This window comes from Carlito syrichta, unplaced genomic scaffold (assembly GCF_000164805.1).
Source record: "Carlito syrichta isolate Samal-C Ts95f unplaced genomic scaffold, Tarsius_syrichta-2.0.1 Scaffold311120, whole genome shotgun sequence".
NCBI classification, from domain to species: domain Eukaryota; kingdom Metazoa; phylum Chordata; class Mammalia; order Primates; family Tarsiidae; genus Carlito; species Carlito syrichta.
In genome coordinates this window covers 23755-45387 of record NW_007255216.1, presented here as the reverse complement: position 1 = coordinate 45387, position 21633 = coordinate 23755, and the positions used below count along the sequence as shown (strand labels likewise).

Here is a 21633-nt window from a genome sequence, read left to right as displayed (position 1 = left end):
TGTAGATGACCAGGTACGCCGTGGCCACAGGCCCGGGGCCCTTCTTCTTCCGTGAACCGCTGGCTTCGACGGCCCCGGCCTGGCCACCGCCACCCCTGTTCCCCTTCGCCGCCGCAGTGGCCACCGCCATGTCAAGTGCTGGGAGCCCACTCTCCCTGCACGAGCACCTCGGGCTGCACTCGGCAAGGCCTTTTTTCTTTTTCTTTCTTTCTTTCCTTTTTTTTTTTTTTGAATTGGACCTCAACCTGCTGGGCTCAGGTGATCCTTCCGCCTCAGTCTTCCAAGTAGCTTGACCCACAGGCGTGCACCACTATGCCTGACTAATTTATTTATTGTAGAGAGCAGGTCTTGCCAAGTTGCCCAGGCTGGTCTCGAACCCTTGGACACGGAATCCTCTTGCCTCTGCCTCCCAAATTGCTGGGATTATAAGGGTGAGCCACCGTGCCCGGCTCCTCTTGTTATTCAAAGTCAATTCTAAACATCTAATCCAGCACACAGGCTGCTTTGACCTGAATTCTGCTCACCTTCCACAACTTATCCACAGCCCTGGATTTTACATTTCATCCTCACCAGAAGCATATTTCTGGATTCACACCGCATATATTCATCAGTGCTGTACTCTCCCTGGTGACATTCTGTCTACCCCATAAGAACCGGTTTGGTGGCCTAATCAGGTTGCTCCTCCAGGCTGGACTTTCCTGTCATTTAGTATATGGCATTTAACATTCTACCATTGAACGTTCTGGCACTGTGCATGACACCCCCGTTGAACTGTGCACATAACTATCTTAGACTTAAGATGTATTTTAAAGTTTTTTCCCCCTCTTTCTCAAACTTAAGCCTTGAAACAGTTTTTAGAAACTTATTTTCATCATGTACACTTATCTGACTGCTTGCTTAGAAATCCTAGGGGCTAATCTTAAAACAGCCTGACTGTGGGACCCTCTTGCACTGCAGCTAAGATAACACTGACCAGACCTCCAGGAGGACAACTACCCAAAATAAGCCATCACAGCACACACCCTATACCATATACACATACCAAGTTTCCTTTTTTTTCCTTTTTCTTTGAGACAGGGTTTCACTCTGTCACTCAGGCTGGAGTGCACTGGCACAATCCCATCTCACTGCAGCCGTGACCTCCTGGACTCAAGTGGTCCTCCCACTTTATAATCCTGCATAACTGGGATTACAGGTGTGTGCCACCACGCCTGGCTAATTTCTTATTTTTTGTAGAAATGAGGTCTTGCTATGTTGTCCAGACTGGTCTTGAACTCCTGGGCCCAAGCCATCCTCCTGCCTCGGTCTCTCAAAGTGCTGGGATCACAGGCATGAGTCACTGTGCCATGCCTAAATTACTATTTTTAAACCCTTGCACTTGGCTTAAAAATCTGAAATGGTTTCTTTGAGGTATGCGTCTGGCCATTTCCTCACATGCCAGCTTTTGAAATAAAAACCTCTTCCACCACATCTCATGCTCGTTTATTTTGGCATACAAGTGGTGAGTGGCTGAGCCTGCTTTGTTATGTGAGCATCCTGTTAATGAAACAAAACCCCTGTAAACATATCCTGGAGCCCAGTTCAGGGCCTGGCATGCAGGAAGTGCTCAGTAAAGTCTGTTGAGTAATTGACTGAGTGAGTGGCTGCCAGTTCTCTGTGCTTTCTCTTTGGTATATTCTGAGACCTCGACTCTCACAGAGAATTGCCCTTCAGAGGCCTGGTTTGCTCCTGGCACTGAAAACTTCTGCTTCTTTGGTATGTGTCGAGTCTTTCACCGTTCCATTTGGGGCAGTGGAAAGTCCAAGGTTCTCTGCCCAAATCACTTAAAGGTCCTATTCAAATAGGCTTTGCTCTTGTACTTCCCCCCAGATGACATTTGGGGAAAGAAAAGATCATTTTGCTTCTGCTTTGAGAAGTAAAACTTAACAGGAAATCTAATATAGTTTCAGCTACAGTGTCAGCCTGATTATGAAGCGGAACAAGTACTGGACATCACTGGCCACAATACTAATGGACTCCAGTCAACAGTTATCATGTGCTTAGCACGTGCCAGTCACTGTGACTTCTGAAGCAACCTAAGGTAAATAAGACAGGCCTCTTCCTAGGAAAGCTGCCAGCCTGGAGTCCAGCAAAGGGTACAAAACAGCACAATAGCAAGAGCACAAGACATGCCATGAGACTTGTGCTATACAGGCACACATTCCTGTGGGAGCATACCCCACACAGAGACTTGTCCTGGCTGGGGTGAAGAAGGGAGACTTTATTGACTGAGCCTTGAATACGGAGATGTCAAGACACAGGAATGAAAGAGAAAAGCCATTGCTGTCATAGCCAAGAGGAGCAACAAATTGCAGGTCCCAGGAAAGTGCTTGGCGGTGTCACAGCAGGGACTGGAGTGGGGTAAGATTAGGTTGACTGGGGATGCTGAGTTGGAGGGCCTTTTAGGAGTTGGAGCTCCTCTTCACCTGCAGGCACAGTGTGCGGGAGGGGATGGAAGGGACCAGATTAGTGACTTAATAAGTTGCACTCAGATATGCTATCTCATAAGGGACCATCCATAATCTCAGCCTCCCCCTGGCTTTTTCTCACCTCCTTCCTCCTTCATCTTCTTTGCCTCCTCTATGGGCCTAGTTAAAACATTCTGCTGGGCCAGGCTTGGTGGTTCAATCTCAATCCCAGCACTTTGGGAGGCCGAGGAGAGTGGATTGCCTGAGCCTGCGGGTTCAAGCCCAGCCTGGGCAACTTGACGAGACCTTATCTCTACAGTAAATAATAATAATAATAATAAGACGGGCATGGTAGCACGTGCCTGTATTTCTGACTACTTGGAAGGCTGAGGCAGAAGGATCACCGGAGCCCAGCAGGCCCACACTGGAGTGGCATGAATATGCCACTGCACTCCAGCCTAGGCAACAGAGTGAGACTCCAACTCAAAAACAATAACAACAACAACAAAAACATTCTGCCCCACTCATCAGGCTCAGTGACACTTCTCTCCTTCGCTCCCTACCTCTCAGCGCCTTGGTTCACAACTAGCTGCTCTCTCCAGTATCCTCTAAAACCTTGCTCCCACCAGGTGCAGTGGCTCATGCTTGTAATCTCAGCACTTTGGGAGGCCAAGGTGAAAAGATTGCCTAAACCCAGGGGTTCAAGATCAGCTTGGGCAACATGGCGAGACCTCATCTCTACAATAAAACAAAAATTTAGCTGGGCGTGGTGGCGCATGCCTGTGGTTCTAGCTACTTGGAAGGCTGAGGCAGAAGGATTGCCTGAGCCCAGTAGGTCAAGGCTGCTGGTGGCCGTGAGCATGCCACTGCACTCCAGCCTGGGCAACAGAGTGAGATTCTGACTCAAAAATAAATAATTAAACAAAAAATAAAAATAAAACCTTACTCCCACATACAAGAGAAAACTGGGGGGATGTCCTGCTTGCATGTTGGGCTCATGGGGTTTCCCGGAAATGTCTCTTCAGATAGAAACCAAGCTCCCACCGAAGTCTCTGGCATTTCTTAACAGAGGCGGGGAATTTTCCTCTGCTGTGTTTTGTGACCATCAAGGTTTGGCCCCATGGGACCAAGGGGGATCACAGGAGGACATGCAGGTAGCTTCTTGTGCCTGTTTCTCCCTCCCCTTTATGTTATGATTGTGTTACTATTGAAGATCATTCTCCTCTACAGGAATTTACCCTGGTTAAGGCCTTACAAGAGGGAAGCAGTCCTGATAAGCTCAGAGGAGCTCCCCTGGGCTGTCTCCTCTGAGACAGCCAAAAGCCCAGCCAATGTCAGGTTGTTCCGCTTTTGGGGAAAGGAGAAGTTGGCCTCAGTCGTTCCTCTCTGAGGTCACGCACCTTGTCCTGGAGTGTGGGTTCTTCTGACTACTCATCAGCATGGGTGGCTTCAGTGCTTTCCTCTCATTCCTTATCAAAACTCACCCTCTGTCAACCATTGTCTGGTCTCTGGTCAGAGCAGAGCAGAGCCCCAGCAGTTTGCGTCATCCTGGTCAAGCCCCAGACAGTGTGGAGCAGAGATCAATTATCCCTATTGAGTCCTGCCCAATTTCAGGTTCATGAGCAAAATCCACAAGTATTGTTTTCAGCCACTAAGGTTTGGGAAGTGGACTGTTACCAAAGGAATGGATACTTGGAACATATGTGCATAAACATGGCAATTCATGTAAGCACAATGAATATGCATGAGGTTGTAGTTCACATATATGTATAATAATTGCAACCATGGAGTCCAAAGCAATTGACACATGGAAGCTGTTGTCAATTGATTATTGGCATGATTCATATTCTTCTTATCATTATTCTCATGACAAATACTAAATATTCCCTCAGGTCTGGATAGGATGTCCTGCTTCTTCAGTAGAAACTTCTGGATAAAACAACCATAGAGAAAACTTTGGTTGGGTCATAGATACTTGTTAAGTGTGAGCAGATTTGGTAAGCCATCTTCTGTCATCATCCCTCACCCCAATATCTGCCCCTTCAGCCCACAGTAGATCAGTGTCACACGCGTTTCCCAGAACCTCAGAATTGTTGCGGGGTCTGCAGATCTGGTTTCATGGCTTTACCTAGGATTCCAGGGAGGGTCTTTGAATTTGGAGCTATGGCCGAGATCTCTTTTAAACATTTCCTTCTGCAGTTCTTTGACTGCCTATAATATGGTATAGCTCCTTGTAGATTAAAAATTTTTTAAGGGCAGGAATTTTTATTGTCATCACCAAACACAGTCCATGATACATAGTAGCCGTTTAATGTATGCTTATGGAATAATTGGATACACTAATGGTTTCCAGACCCCATCCATTCTGGTTGACTTCCACAGAGGATACTTGGGGTAGACCCTTAATTTCTCTCTCTCTTTCTTTCTTTCTTTCTTTCTTTCTTTTTTTGAATAGGAGTCTCACTCTGTTGCACAGGCTGGAGTGCAGTGGCATGCTCATGGTCACTATAGCCTCGGCCTGCTGGACTTAGGCCTTCCGCTTCAGCTTTCTAAGTAGCTGAAACCGCAGGTGTGCACCATGATGCCTGGCTAATTTTCTTTTTTGATTTACTGTAGAGATGAGATCTTGCCAAGTTACCCAGGCTAGAACCCTTAATTTCATACAAAATTCTGTGCATTGACAGAGCAGGTCAGAGAATGGGGAACCATGAGCTGGTTTTCATGGGCCTGCGTGCTAGACCCTGGTGAATGCAGCCTTAGACTGTAGCGGCATTGAGAAAGGCTGCCCCTTATGTCTTCATACCTGGCTCATGGCCAGTGACTTGTCTCTGACTCATGCTTCCCTCCACCCCACCCCATACCAGTTCTTTTGCACTTTGTATACAAATAAATAATTCTTCTTTTTTGGGGAAAGGACTTTATCTCTGTCTTTCTCACCTATCCTTGAAAAGTGATTATTTGGAAACTTCCCAAAATAAACTAAAAAGGCCACAACATGTAAGACTTTCTAAAGTAACTCCTTTTGGGATCCAGAAGATCAGTAATATAAAGCCCTAAATATGGCTGGCCCAGTTGTGATATGTGTATTTAATTTAATTTAATTTTATTTTTATTTAGTTTTTTGAGTTGGAGTTTCACTCCATCGCTCAGGCTGGAGTAAGTGGCACACTCATGGCAACCCCAGGCAATCCTTCCACTTTAGCCTTCCAAGTAGCCAGAACAACAGGCATGCGCTACCATGTCCGGCTAATTTTTTTATTTTATTGTAAAGACGAGGTCTCACCAATTGCTGAGGCTGGTCTCGAACCCCTGGGCTAAAGCAGTCCTCCGCCTTGGTCCCCAAAAATGCTGGGATTACAGGCTTGAGCCACTATGCCCAGCCGTGTATTTTATTTATTTAACAAAGATCAACTGCTGTACCTGCCTTTCCTGGGTTCAAGTTTGGGCATGAGTGGAGATAGAAAAAAGATAGAACTTGACCTCAGAATGCTTAAGTGCAACTCTTAAGTCACATGCTTCTATTATTATTATTATTATCTTTGACTCAAGCTGATATATTTTAGTTATTTATTTTCAAAATATATATTTTAAAGATGTGGGGGGCAATTCAGGATTAGGTATACAAGCAGACATCATACAGGTAAAGTTTGGGCCTCCCTTTGGTTCCCATTTTGCCTGGTTTGAGATTGGGTACCCTTTTTGCTTCTATTATTTTTTGGGAATTCTCAACACCAGGGGAATGTAATGAGGGAGAAAACTCAACCTTCCCATTATATGGGGGTTCTTAGGATGCTTGAAAATGGTCTGAGGAGAAAAGCAGCCTGCTCCTGACTTCGTGCTCCTGTGGGCCAACAACTACCATCTGGAGGGCATGGGAGAACTTTCCCAGGGGAGATCCTGGAGCAGTGGCTTGACCACACTTTTATATGCTCCTTTGCTCTATACAGGTCCCCCCTCAGGCTGGGTTCTCCAAAGATGTGTAAGAGATTTATGGGAGAAAATACCTGTGAGGGAAAATAGGGAGGGAGGAAGAAGAGGCCACAAAGCTGTCAGACCACAATGCAGTACTGACTCTGAGAAGGAGAGAAGGAAGGGAGGGGGAAGGGGTAAGGTGAGTTTGCCATGACAATGCATTCTAAGGAAGTTTCCACAAAGCTGAAGGGGTCAGTGAACCAAAGTGACCAGTCGAAGAAGGCTGATTTACAGGAATGGGTCTTGGTAGTCCTGCCTTGCTCAGTCATTGGCTGGGAGCAGCCTGTGGGCAGTGTGGCCTTAGCCCAAAGCTGTGGTAGATTCAGAACACCTGGGCTGGGGCCCATCGTCAATTACATTCTTGCAACATGTCTGAGTGGTGCGTTTTCACAGCTGTCACCCTATTAACAGCATCCTAAGCAGCACCTATCCTTTTCTCCTTAACCTTATGATGATAGTTCAGAAATACATTAAATATAAATCTTTTTTCCTGTTTGCAACTGTTCATAGACACTGATGGAAATAATCAAAGTCACTCCATAGGTGGATGGGAAAAAAAAAGTGAATTCAATTTCTCCAGGGACCATGAATTGTCTCATTTTTCTTCCACCTACTGCAAACCTTTTCTCAGAATTGCTGCCAAAGCGAAATAAAATGAGATTTGAATTTCATTTCAAACTGTGCACTTATGAAGTGATATTCTTGCAAGGTAAAGAGATGACTGGGAAGTCAAATTCCTCCTTAGACCATAAATGACAATGGGGAACTAGCATTGATTAAGTACCTGCATTTTACCAGGCATGATGATAGGTGCTTTACATACATCAGATCTTTGAACTTCACCTAACCCTTTGAGATCAAGATGGATGGTCTTGTTTTACAGATGAAGCACAGACCCAGGGCACATAGTGAGTAAGGGCAGAGGGAGTTGGCTAGGACTGAGTCCAGATCCTCTGACTCAAAGTTCAGTGTTCTTTCTGGTCCCAGAATTTCTGATCCATACATTGGATAGTTTACCTGACTTATGAATGCGAGTTAAGTGAGACTTCAAGCAGGACTTTGTTTTCTATCAGAAATTCTAGAGTAGGCCGGGCTCAGTGGCTCAGCCCGTAATCCTAGCACTTTGGGAGGCTGAGGCGAGTGGATTGCCTGAGCCTGCAAGTTCAAGACCAGCCCCATCAACTTGACGAGACCGCGTCTCTACAGTAATGAAAAAATTAGCCATGAATGGAATTGCTAGGTCTTTTGACAATTAACTATGAATGGAATTGCTAGGTCTTTTGACAATTAACTATGAATGGAATTGCTAGGTCTTTTGACAATTCTATATTTAACTTTTGAGGAACCACCAAACTTTTCACCAGGGTTGCACCACTGTGCATTCCCACCAACCATGTACAAGGATCCTCCACATCCTTGCAGATTTAAAGCTGAATTAATCACAGGATGAGGAAGTGGCTTCTCAGAAACATTTTCCTCTTTCACATTTGAACTTTCTCTCTCACACACAGCCTACGCATGAAAGGGACTGGGAGGAAGGATACGATAACATGATGCAAACAGAAATTCCGCTGACCTTCATATATCATCATGTGTCATAACCCTGCTAAGCTCAGTGAGTGTTCACATCAAACTGCCTCAACAGCTTCCAGGTGACCCAGCTCAAGACTTTGCTCTCCACCAGATAGATGATGACTGACTGTGAGTTTGGATATATCCACAGACTGGCTCAGGACTATCTGCAATTTGTCCTGCAGATACCACAACCTGCATCGAGTCCAAGCAAAACATCCAGAGTGCTACAGAACCTTGCCTCCTCAGTCCAAAAAGAAGTTGAAGAAAATCTGAAACCATGCTTGGACAATTTTAATATTGTATCTGTAGACACTGCCAGAACAATATTTAATCAAGTGATGGAAAAGGAATTTGAAGATGGCATCATCAACTGGGGAAGGATTGTGACCATATTTGCATTCGGAGGTATTCTCATCAAGAAACTTCTACGAGAGCAAATTGCCCCGGATATGGATACTTACAAGGAGATCTCTTATTTTGTTGCTGAGTTCATAATAAATAACACAGGAGAATGGATAAGGCAAAATGGAGGCTGGGTATGTGTGATGAAAAAATTCTTTATTGCTCTTTACTGTGAAATAGAAATTGAGATTTTCCTTGCTAATTGAGATTTTTCTTGCTAATTAAAACAATACAACAACACATCTCCCTAAGAATACTATTTTCCTTGGGTGGCTTGTTTTAATTTTCAATATAAAAATATGCTTTCTGGCTCATTTTAATGACTCCTAAAACTTTATTGTTGGAAAAGATTAGTTTCCAGCTTTTATTCCTAGCAGTATAAATTACAATAGTGAGGTCTGGGGACTCAGAGAGCACCTCTCTTCTGCATCTTCTGAATCAGCAGTGCAGACACTCTAATCTAGTACTTAGCTGTTGCTAGGGTTGTCATGACAATGTAGAATTAGCACAGAAAGACTTGCTGTTAGATGCTGCTATATTTAAGTGTTTTATTAGGTTGCAAAAGACAGGTGTAAATTTTTGCAAGTTCATTGCCTACAAATCGATTTTTTTTGCAGTTTTCTCATATAACAAATTCTGGGCTGTTAAAATTTGTTAACCAGGAAGAACCTTTATTCAATAATTTTCAAATAAGAATGTACTTTATTTATCAGCATCTCAAAAAGCCACGACTGAGTAGGAGCCTGTGCTGAAAACTCTTGTTGCTAAGAAACTTTCACAGCTGGATGGACACACTGTCCTTTATCTCTTGATACACTTAATGCTTATTCTTTTAAAGCACTAATGTGCCCAGGGATCCTCTCTCCAACCCCAATCCTGGTCCTCACCTCTTCTGAAAGGTAACCACTATTATCGTTTACATGCAAAACATGTCCACTGAATATATCTATAGAAAACACCCATAGTACTTCTTTATAAAAGAAAACAAATTTATATTTGAAAATAGTACATGGTACTTACTCTGTAGCTATTTTTTCACTCAAAGATATTTAATATAGTATATTTAAGAGTACTGTATATATCTTGCTGAATGAAAATACTGTCAAGTATCCAGCCATTTCTTAACTGGTAGCTATTTACGTAATTTCCAGAATTTGCTATCACACATAATACCTCACTGGATATCTTTTATGTACCTTCTCTTGTGCACATGTGTGTTTTTCTAGGGTGGATGTTGGTTTATAGAAATGTTGGGTGTGGTGGCTCATGCCTGTAATCCCAGTATTTTGGGAGGCTGAGGTGAGAGGATTGTCTGAGCCGGGGGGATTGACTAGCCTGGGCAACTTGGTGAGACCTCATCCCTACAATAAAAAACAAAAATTAGCTGGGTGTAGAGGCATGCGCCTGTGGTTCCCGTTACTTGGAAGGCTGAGGCGGAAGGATTGCCTGAACCCAGCAGGTTGAGGCTGCGGTGGCTGTGAGAGCACTCCAGCCTGGGTGACAGTGAGACTCCAACTAAAAACAAAAGCAAAAACAAAACAACTGCTGGAGTGTATGTACATTTGAAAATTTACTAGATCCTCACTCATCAAAGTGACTCCATCTATCAAGTTACACTCCCATCAGCAGCTTGTTACAGTATCTGACATTTCTCCTTGCCCCAGCCCACTAACATTAGTGGATGGACATTAGGTTGTAGCAATCTGTCATAATTTCCCCACTTTGGGGGTCGAAAAAATACCTAGTTTATCTTGTTTTACTTCTTGTTTTCTTGGTCACTGGTAAGATTAAGATTCTTTTCATGTTGAGCGTATTTTCATAGGTTTACTGACCATTTGTAATTCTTATTTATTTATTTAAAAGATGTGGGGGTACAATTCCATTTGTAATTCTTATTTAAGGAATCAACTGTTTCTATCCTTTGCCCGTTTTCTTTTGTCTTTTTCTCCATTTGTAGGAATTCTTTGACTATTCTGGATGAAAATTATTTTTATTTATATGGAGGATATCTTCTAGTTTGCTGATTATCCTTTAAAACTAAAGATGTTGGTAAGGCTCAGTGGCTCAGCCTGTAATCCCAGCACTTTGGGAGGCCAAGGAGAGTGGATTGCCTGAGCTTGTGGATTCGAGACCAGCCCTGGCAACTTGGCGAGACCTCGTCTCTATAATAAACAAAAAATTAATCAGGTGTGGTAGCTCGCGCCTGTAGATCCGGCTACTTGGAAGGCTGAGGAGGAAGGATCGCCTGAGCCCAGCAGGTTGACGCTGGGGTGGCCATGAGTGTGCCACTGCACTTTCAGCCTGGGCGATGGAGTGAGACTCCAACTCAAAAAAAAAGCAATCCAAAATCTAAAGATGTTGTCAGTCATTGTAAAGGCTTAAAAGTTTGCTGCAATCAAATTTATTAATCTCTTACTTGATGGCTTTTCCATTTCGTTTAAAGTCTTTCTACATAATGATAGACCTTACTGTAACTCCTTTTCTTTATCAATTACCTTCTTTCTGGAACTTTTATTTCTAACTCAGCCTGACTCGGGCTGGGCAAGGCATGTGAGATGTTTGGTCATGTTTTCTTCTGCTTAGCTGTCGGAAGTTATACCGGAAGACTGATGGAAGTGTCAGCTGCACTGTGTTGGTTTCAGGGGAAGGCAAATGTTCTCCAGCATGGAGACCCACATATAAACCTGTAGAAAAATACTAGTTTGCAGGCTATATGTAGGCTTGGACTGTATTCCCATGCTCACTACTTGGAGCATACATGCACTGAGTAAATGTTGCTTAAAAATTTAACTTTTACAGCTAAGTACGGTGCTTCATGCCTGTAATCCCAGCACTTTGGGAGGAGGAGGCAGGAGGATCACTTGAGTTTGAGACCAGCCTGGGCAACATAGTGGATGTGGAGGCATGCACCTTTATACCCAGCTACTTGGGAGGCTGAAGCAGGAGGATTGCTTAAGCATAGGAGTTGGAAGCTATGGTAAGCCATGATTGTGGGACTGCACTGTAGCCTGGGTGACAGGGTAAGACCCTGACTCAAAAATTTTTATTTTAACTTTTTCACAATAAATTTTGTGAGTTCCTGGAGCTCACAATCAGCAGAAGGTGTGGGATTATCTCTGAGAATTTCTAGAAGTGTGCTCATCTTCTGAGGGATGGTGAATGAGACATGAGTGTAGCAGAATTAACCTATCCTGAGTGGATAGAGAAACACATACACATTACCTACACACACACACACACTCAGCTTTCCTAAAAGTTCCAAGCTCTTCACTTTTTCACAAGCATATCTCAGGTCACAGACATGATAGAACATTCTTGAAGATATCATTTCACAGCAATCTCAGTACTCCTTTCCCAGCTCATGTGAGACATTGGTTATGTTAATGACAGGCAGCACTTTTTAAAGTCAGGACATACTGGCATGGCAAACTGTTATCTTCTTTTGATAGTGATGTTGATAAACATGCTCAAATGAATGAATTTACTCTTGGATGATTCATCTCAGGGGAAGTGGCACAATCACATGCCTATGCTAGTTGAATCAGGTGGCCCGCAAAAAGGGGAGAAGAATAGAGGAGGTATTCATAACTTTATTATTATTATTATTATTATTATTTTGAGACAAGGTCTTACTCTGTCACCCACACTGGAGTGCAGTGACATGATCATAGCTCAGTGCAGCCCCAAACTCCTGTGCTCAAAAAATCCTCTTGCCTTACCCTCCAGAGTAGCTGGACCTACAGGAATGTGCCACCACATCTGGCTAATTTTTAATTTTTTTTGTAGAGACAAGGTCTCACTATGTTGCCCAGGCTGGTCTTGAAAACTTCCTAATCTCAAGTGATCCTCCCAGCTTGGCCTCCCAAAGTGCTAGGATTATAGACAGACATGAGCCACCATGCCTAGCCTACAACTTTATCAAGATATGAGAACCAGCTTCTCAGTTTCTATGCTTCTGAAAAACTCTAAAAAAATAAAATAAGTAAAATAACTGCCCATAAAACACACAATCTTGGCTGGGCTCGGTGACTCAGCCTGTAATCCCAACACTTCGGGAGGCTGAGGTGAGTGGATTGCCTGAGACTGTGGGTTCAAGACCAGCCCAGGCAACTTGGTGAGCCCTTGTCTCTACAATAAATAAAAAATTAGCCGGGCGTGGTAGCATGCTCCTGTAGTTCTGGCTACTTGGAAGACTGAGGTGGAAGGATCGACAGAGCCCAGCCAGTCAATGCGGGAGTAGTTGTGAATGTGCCACTGCACTCCAGCCTAGGTGACAGAGTGAGACTCCAACTCAACACCCCACAAAAAAAATCCAAAAAACACAATCTATAATTTAATTTAATTTTAAAAGTGCCCAGAGACTTTATGAAAACATTTGAATCAAGAATGCAGTATGTGAGCACAACATAGCTCTTCAGGGACCCAATTCTGAATCAGACAGACCTGGGTTCACTTCCAGACTCCCTGTGTAATTTGTACAAGTGACTTAACTTCCCTAAACTTTGTTTCCTCATCTGTAAAACCAGAAGAATATTGCAACCTATCTGATTCGGTCTGGTAGAGGGATCAAATCAGTTAATACATGCAAAGCACCTAGAACAATTCCTGCAAATGGATATGCATTACAAGTTTAGGGTTATTAGTAGTAGTAGTAGCGTTATGTAGCTTCCATTGAGAGAATCTGATTAAATAAGTTTACTCTCCATAAGTTACATGAAAAAGACAATCAGATGTGAGTTACCATGTAAAATAGATGCCCTAAAGGGAAAAAGTAGGACTGGTATCAGTAGTGAGACATATAATCTTATTCCTTCTTCTTTCTCATTTTTATCATCTCAACCAACCTTCCTTTCTTCCTTCCTCCCTTCCTTCCTCACTTCCCTTCCCTCCTCCTCTCCCTCCCTTCTTCCTTCCCTCTTTCCTTCCTTCCTTTTTTCTAACTCCCTCCCTCTCTCCCTCCCTTTTTACCCTCCCTCCATTTACTTGCAGCTTCATCTCTCTTTTTCTTCCTCTTCCACATTTACCATTATTTCCTCCTGTTCCCTCTGCTAAGTGAATTGCTGGAATGGGTGGGCTCTCACAAGCTCTGACAGAAGAGCCAGTGCCACTTTTAGGTGTCTTCAGCATTCATGAGGAAAGAACGGTTCTTTAAAAACCATCTGAAGGCCAGGCTCAGACTCAGCCTGTAATCCTAGCACTTTGGGAGGCTAAAGTGAGTGGATTGCCTGAGCCTGCGGGTTCGAGACCAGCCTGGGCAACTTGGTGAGACAGTGTCTCTACAATAAATCAAAAATTATTGGGCATGGTAGCGCGTGCCTGTAGTTCCAGCTACTTGGAGGACTGAGGCAGAAGTATCCCCGAAGCCCAGCAGGTCGACGCTGGGGTGGCCATGAGTGTGGATGGAGTGAGACTGCAACTCAAATAATAATAATAATAAATAAAATAAAATAAAAACCATCTAAAAGTGCTTGAGATGAAACTCATGTCTTACCACTCAGGACTGTCTTTCCTTCCTTTTATTTTTTTTGAGTTGGAATCTCACACTGTTGCCCAGGCTGGAGTGCAGTGGTACACTCATGGCCCCTGCAGCCTTGACCTGTACTCAGGTGATTCTTCCAGCTTAGCCTTCCAAGTAGCTGGAACCACAGGTGCATGCCACCATGCCTGGCTAATTTATTTATTTAGTAGAGATGAGATCTTGCCAAGTTTCCCAGGCTGGTCTTGAACCCCTGGGCTCAGGCAATCCTCTTGCCTCTGCCTCCCAAAGTGTTGATATTACAGGCATGAGCCACTGTGCCCAGCCTGAGACTGTCCTTTCTTTTAAGCTGGGTGGCTTTCTTGCTGTCACTCCCTTCAGTGAAGCATTCTCCTGTAGAAAGAACCCTTGGTCCTCAGCTCCACACAGAGGAATTGAGTCTACTGAATACATCACTGTATGCCTCATGCGTAACATAAGGCCTGTTGCACAGATGGTACCCAGCACATATTTGCTGATGGAATGACTGAATGAACTCATGTTGAAACTGGAGGTTTGAATCCTGGTTTTCTCACTCGCTGTATGTAACCTTGAATAGTTTGCTGAAGTCCCCTAAGACTCAGATTCCTTGTGTATGTATATAATAATATGATAACATCATATACATAACGTTTAATGCAGATAATACCTACCTTAGAAGGAAAGTTAAAGGATTAGAAAACGTTTTTGTAAAAGTGCTTCATAAACTGTCAAAAACTATGCAACTCCGAGGGCTCTACGGGAAATTCCAAGTTTAAATATATAATTCTTAGCCCCTTTGAAAGTGGGGATGTACAGTCAGAGTTGGTGCTTTCCAAGTCACCATCATAGGAAAGCTTGGGTTATCAGAAGTAGGCCAAGAGATTTTTCTTTTCTTTTTTATTTTCTTGCTCTAAACAATAGTCTGGTCAAGTTGAAACCAAATAAATAGGCACACAGAGACATGTAGATGATGGGCGTTTAGTGTGACAACGGTGTTGTCAAAAGGTAAAGGTCTTGGCAGCTAGGTGATATAATATTAAGTATTTATATATTCTTTGATTAAATAGATTTGGGGGTCAAATTCCTTTTCTCTGTCTTTTGAATTTTAACTTGAGATTTCAAAATTATTTAATGAAAAATAAAGCAAAACATTCAAGTGAGGCAGAAGTGTGTGATACTGACTCTGGAGTTAAGGAAAAACTCTTTCCCCGAGGGGTCCTCAAGGAAAGTTCCAGAAGGGCCAGCTCTCTAGCCTTGGGAGTCAGCCTTGACTCCCTCCCTCACAGCCCACATCCAATCCTTCAACTAAGCCTGCTGGTTGCCCCTTCAAAATGCTGTGTGTGTACCCAGGCCACCCACCTTCTTCCTTCACTTGACCACATGGGTAGCCATTTGCCAGTCTCTCTACTCCATCCTTCCCCTGCTATGATCTGTCTCCACATAGCCAGAGTTATTATTTCAAACACTTGAATTAGATCCTGTTCTGGCCGAATCAAAACCCTCCAACATACCCCTTTATTCTGGGAACAAAAATACAAAGTCCTGACTGCTGTACTCAAAGCTCTATGTGACTTGACCTCTAAGTCAAATCTCATTTTTTTTTTTTGAGTTGGAGTCTCACTCCATCGCCCAGGCTGGAATACAGTGGCACACTCACGGCCAGCTTAGTATCGACCTGCTGGTCTCAGGCGATCCTTCTGCCTCAGCCTTCCAAGTAGCCGGAACTACAGGTGTGTGCCACCATGCCCAGCTAATTTTTGATTTATTGTAGAGACAAAGTCTCACTAAGTTGCCCGGGCTGGTCTCGAACCTGTGGGCTTAGGCAATCCACTCGTCTCGGCCTCCCAAAGTGCTGGGATTACAGGCTGAGTCACCGAGCCCGGCCCTCAAATCTCATTTTCTATGAATCCCTCCTGGTACCCTCATAGCTCCAGCCTCGCTGGATAAGCAAAGCACATTCCACCCCAGGGCCTTCACATGTGCTAGTGCCTCTGCCTGAAATAATTTCCCCTAGAATTTTGCATGGTTCCTTTCTTCCTTTCACCCAGATCCCTGTTCCAAGGTTATCTCCTCAGAGACCCCATCTAAGATAGTACCACTCCCTCCCTCTAGCTCCCTATTGGCTCTATTTGCTTCCTAATAGTTTTCATGACTGGACATCCCACTACATATGGATTTACTTGTCTATTTATTGTCTGTCTCTGTGACAGGAATTTATACTGTCAGGGATCCTGTATGCTTTGTTTACCACTATGCTTTTAGTACTTTAAAGCAGCAGTCTCCAACCTTTTCATGGAAGACAATTTTTCCATGGACTGGGGTGAGGGGATGGTTCAGGATAATTCAAGCACATAACATTTATTGTGCTCTTTATTTCTATTATTGTTACATTATAATATATGATAAAATAATTATACAACTCACCATTTAAAAAAAAGAGGCATGAAGGGAGGTGGTAAATAAAATAATGGGCAGGCCATGTGTGGACTAAAATAAATGTTGGATTCTGACTTAAAACCTGCCACCAGATGCAGCTGTACAATTGAAGTCCATCAACTTACTTGCTACTCACTGATAGGGTTTTGATATGAGTCTGCAAGCAATTGATTTATTATAGTCTCTGTGCAGTCAAACCTCACTTCTAATGTTAATCTATATTTGCAGCCGCTCCCCAGCACTAGCATCACTGCCTCAGTTTCACCTCAGATCATCAGGCATTAGATTCTCATAAGGAGTGTGTAACCTAGATCCCTCACATGTAGAGTTCACAGTAGGGTTCACGCTCCTATGAGAATCTAATGCTGTGCTGATCTGACAGGAGGTGGAGCTCAGGCAGTAATGTGAGCAATGGGGAGCAGCTGTAAATACAGATGAAGTTTTACTCACTCACCTGCTGCCCACCTGCTGCTGTGTGACCAGGTTCCTAACAGCACAGACAGGTACCAGTATGTGACCTGGGGCCTGGGGATCCCTGTTTTAAAGAGTACCTGGCATGTGGTCAATGCTCAATTAATTTTGCTTGAATGAATAGTAAATGAATAATCTCCAGAGAATTGGGACTAGTATGTCAATTGCCTCTATCTCTTAAACATTCCTTTGGATTATTGATATAATATATTACCTTAGGCATTGGGCTGTCTTGAAAGCAAGGTAGCTGAACTTAACAAACTATCCCTATTCCCAGAAATAATCAGACCTGAGCATTCCTTCTGTAGGACCACATTTCTGACAGGATATAAAAGTTTTATTTGTATATTTATTTTTACATGATGATTTTAAGATACAGATTGCATCATTAAAGGAAATATTTTTGGAATGAATCTATTTGAAAAAATATTTTGAAAAGAAGAAAAATGACTCCCACTAACCTAACAAGTCCACATGCAGACACATGCAATTATAATTAGGGTGTGCATAAGAACTTTTTCATATGACATTATATTATAAATATTTTCAACACTGCTTTATACATTCCATGTTAACAGATCTAATGTCTAAAGAATATTCCACGAATTTGCTGTATCACCATTTACTTAACTGATTTCCAATTGCTAGACATTTGGCTTGTTTCAGTTTCCCCTTAGAAATATTGCTTCGATACTGAACATGGGTGTATTACCCTTTGGCCCCCCATCCCCCCATGTTTTAGAAGACTGGCTCATGATAAGTTTCTAACAGTAGAATGACTGTCTCATAATACATGAGTATAATCACAGTACTCAGACATATTAGAATATGTATTTGCTTTCCAAAAGGATTCTATCAATGGAACAATGTCACAACAACCTTATCAATATTGAGTAATACCATTAAAAATAATTTTGAGAGTTTAATAGGTTTAAAATAACAAGGCCAATTTAGTAGGTCTAAAAAAATAATTATGTGTTAAAATGTACATTTCTTTATGTGCTGGTTATGTTGAGTTTTTTCCCATATATTTGTTAATGATTTCTACCTCTTTTTTCGATGGCCTTCCCCTTTTTATTTTTAAGGACTTGATGATTTTCTCTTCCAGTTGAATGAACACTTTCGTGGGAAATGTAAATATTTTCCTAGCCTACTGTTCTTTTAATTTTAGCTTTTAGAAAAAATTTAGTCTTCATCTAGCTGAATTTGTCCTTTTTTTCCCCTTTTGTTCACTATCCTTCCTTTAGAAGTTGAATGTATATAAGATGACATGTTAACTGCGTAATCACAATAGATGTTGCTCATTGTCATAATAATAAAAAATCATTTTAGAGGGTCTCATTATACTTGCCAAATATGGGGTTTATGAAAATTCTAGGAAAAGGAGCAATGAAGTGGATACATACCTAGAATGTATGGGGGCGGAAGAAGAGAGGAGACAATTTCCTCCCTCTGTCAGGGCGTGACAGTGTGCCTCAGATCACAACTTCGCCTTCACACGTACCCAGAAATGGCTTCCTCAGGCAATCTTTCAAGTGGAAAATTCCCCAGTCTGGTCTTCATCTGCTCTGCCAGGGATGCTCTCAGAGATGATTCCAGAGCCCTGCAGAGCTCCCAAAGAATTATGCTTGGTTTACTTTCCAGTATTAGTCACACTAGGCTGGGAGATGCTTGCAGGCATTCGTGGTCCTGGGTTCTGGAACTTGCAAGATGCAGAGCAAATGTTTGCTGCATGAACATTTTAGAAAATTATCTTAACAATTTTCTAATCCTTTTGGCATTTGTTTGGAAATATCTGGAGTAGAAAGTAGAGTATTTGCATTCTGATCCAGGTCCAGGCATTATGGAGTTGTAATCTTAGATAGCTTTTTTTTTTTTCTGGGCTTCAATTTCCTCAATTGTTAAAAAGAGAGGGCATTAGGGTAAATTATCTCAGAGGTATTTTTCAGTGAGAATGTTCTATAATTATAGAGTGTAACTTAACTACATACAGTGTCAAGTTCATTTTTTTGGTTTTGAGTTGGAGTCTTTACCGTGTTGCCCAGGCTGGAGTGCAGGGGCACAATCACGGGTCACGACAGTCTTAACTTCCCGAGTTCAGGTGATGCTTCCGCCTCAGCCTCCTAAGTAGCTGGGACTACAGGTGTGTGCCACCACACCTAGCTTATGTTTTAATTTTTTGTAGGGACAGGGTCACACTATGTTGCCCAGGCTAGTCTTGAACTCCTGGGCTCAAGCAATCCTCTCACCTCGGCCAAAGTGCTGAGATTATAGGCATGAACCACCATGTCTGGCCTGGTTATCTTATTTTTAAGCAAACTATGTCTGATCACAAAGAAGATGAATTGTAACAGAAATCATCATAAACTTTTCATAGACTCAAGCGGTTTAATTTGGATTTATTGTGAGTCCTTATGATTGTCGATACAATACAAATACAACATAATGCAATTTACATTACCAATATAAATACATTGAAATCAATGTATTTAGGCAATTGAATGAGAAAGAGAAAAAAAATGAATCTATCTTCTAGAGCTGTGCTTGCTGTCCAACATGATGGTCACTAGTCACCCGTGGCTATTGGAATTGAAATGTGGCTAGTCTGAATTAAGATGTGCTCTAAGTACTAAACACTCATTGAATTTTGAAAATTTGGTATGAAAAAAAGAATAGGGCCGGGCTTGGTGGCTCAGTCTGTAATCCCAGCACTTTGGGAGGCTGAAGCGAGTGGATTGCCTGAGCCCAGGGGTTCGAGACCAGTCTGGGCAACTTAGTGAGAAGTCTCTCTACAGTAAATAAAAAATTAGCCGGGCATGGTAGCGCATGCCTGTAGTTCCAGCTACTTGGAAGGCTGAGGCGGAAGGATCACCGGAACCCAGCAGGTTGACACTGGGGTGGCCCTGAGCATGCCACTGAACTCCAGCCTGGGTGACAGAGTGAGATTCCAACTCAAAAAAAAAGAAAAGAAAAGAAAAGAAAATATCTCATTAATGATTTTTATACTGATTACACATTAGTATAGTATCTTGGATTTGTTCAATTGACTATTTATTGAAAATTAATTTTGCCTTCTTTTTTTACTTTTAAAAATGTTGTTGCAAAAAATGAGAGTCATATATATGCCATATTTCTGTTAGACAATGATGCTTTAGAAGGGTCTAGAATTGGAAGTAGAGAACAATGATGAGGATGAATAAAATTCAACTGGTGAAAGTACAGAGAAGATGAACTATTTGCATTATTTAAATAAAAGTTTCTTTTTATTCCACTAAACAGTCTCTATTAGTTTAAAAAATGTTAAATTTATTCTCTCGTAGGAAAATGGCTTTGTAAAGAAGTTTGAGCCCAAATCCGGCTGGCTGAATTTTCTGGAAGTTACAGGAAAGATCTGTGAAATGCTGTCTCTCCTGAAGCAATATTACTGACACAAAAAGACATTCTGTATTGTGAAACCTGCCTACTTCTACTTTTAAAGAAAACAACTTTGATGATGTAACTTGACTTTCCACAGTTACAGAAATTTTGTCTTCATTTTAATAAAGAAATTGTATGTATTTTTCTCTATATGCAATTTGCATCTTAATTTTTGTCTGCTGAAAATGCAGCAAAAGCTCAATCAGGAGACAGGTACTGAATTACGGAGTGATGACCAGAAAGGTGATGTCTTTTCTGCCTTATGGCACACTCTTTCTTAAAGGTCTGTTCCTTACCCAGAAGTCATTCTCTGTGTCACTAGGCTAGACTGCACAGTGGTTGAGGTCTGCTTTCCCCTCCCTCTGGATCCTGTGCTTTCTAATTTAGAAAATGTTAAATTGATTCTCTCATAGAAAAATGTCGACTTAGAGTTTCCCACAGATACCCACCTCCCCCTTATTCCTGATGAGTATGAAAACTGGATATGCAGGATACTCTGGGATAGTTTGAACAATGACCAACTTCAATGTTGAGACATTGTTCATTTTTTTAATTTTTTGGCTAAAAATTCACAAATTAGAAAATTAAATATTTTCTTAATAGACTCTGTGCTCTAACTTTTAGATCAGCAAATCTGATTGCAATATGGGAACTCTATACCTTGTTGTAGATCAGGGGTGTCCAATCTTTTGGCATTTCTGGGTCACACTGAGTAAAAAGAAATTGTCTTGGGCTGCACATAAATTATATAATATAGTTAGTGTATATACCTAATAAGATCTTTTAAATATTTTTTCTATTATAAAGTTTAGAAAAAAATGAGAACAATATAAACTAGTGGGAAATTTGACCTTGTTTTTTCTAAAACGAATCTTTCAGTGTCTGGTTCAATGGAAACTCTCAGTGAGTTCTCAAGGTGCTCATCAGAAATGTTTGTTCCAACTTTGCTCTTTGTGTGCTTCATAATTGAAAACAGCTGCTCACACATGCATACGATACCAAAAAGAGATGTCATGAATAAGGTGCGATTGTGAACTTCAAAAATGGAATGACACGAGGTCACAAAGAACATAAACGCTAAAAAAACACATGATGTTAAAAGATTTTGTGGGGGCCGGGCTCGGTGGCTCAGCCTGTAATCCCACGCCTTTGGGAGGCTGAGGTGAGTGGAATGTCTGAGCCCGCGGTTTCGAGACCCGCCTGGGCAGCAAGACCTCATCTCTACAATAATTCAAAAAATCACCCGGGCATGGTAGCGCATGCCTGTAATTCCGGCTACTTGGAAAGCTGAGGCGGAAGGATCGCCGGAGCTCAGCAGGTGAGGCTGCGGTGGCCGGGAGCGGCCACTGCACTCCAGTCTGGGTGACAGAGTGAGACTCCAACTCAAAAAAAAAAAAAAGATTTTGTGGGGTCACA

At 42.3% G+C, this 21633-nt stretch overlaps 1 protein-coding gene across 1 annotated transcript; it reads left to right on the top strand.

The window, feature by feature from the left end:
- The first annotated feature begins 7831 nt into the window (after nt 1-7831).
- Nucleotides 7832-20308, top strand: BCL2A1 (BCL2 related protein A1). Its single transcript, XM_008068503.2, has 2 exons — nt 7832-8530; nt 20121-20308. Exons 1-2 carry the CDS (start codon nt 8108-8110, stop codon nt 20226-20228), a joined length of 531 nt encoding a protein of 176 aa, XP_008066694.1. The 5' UTR covers nt 7832-8107; the 3' UTR covers nt 20229-20308.
- The last annotated feature ends 1325 nt before the right edge of the window (nt 20309-21633 follow it).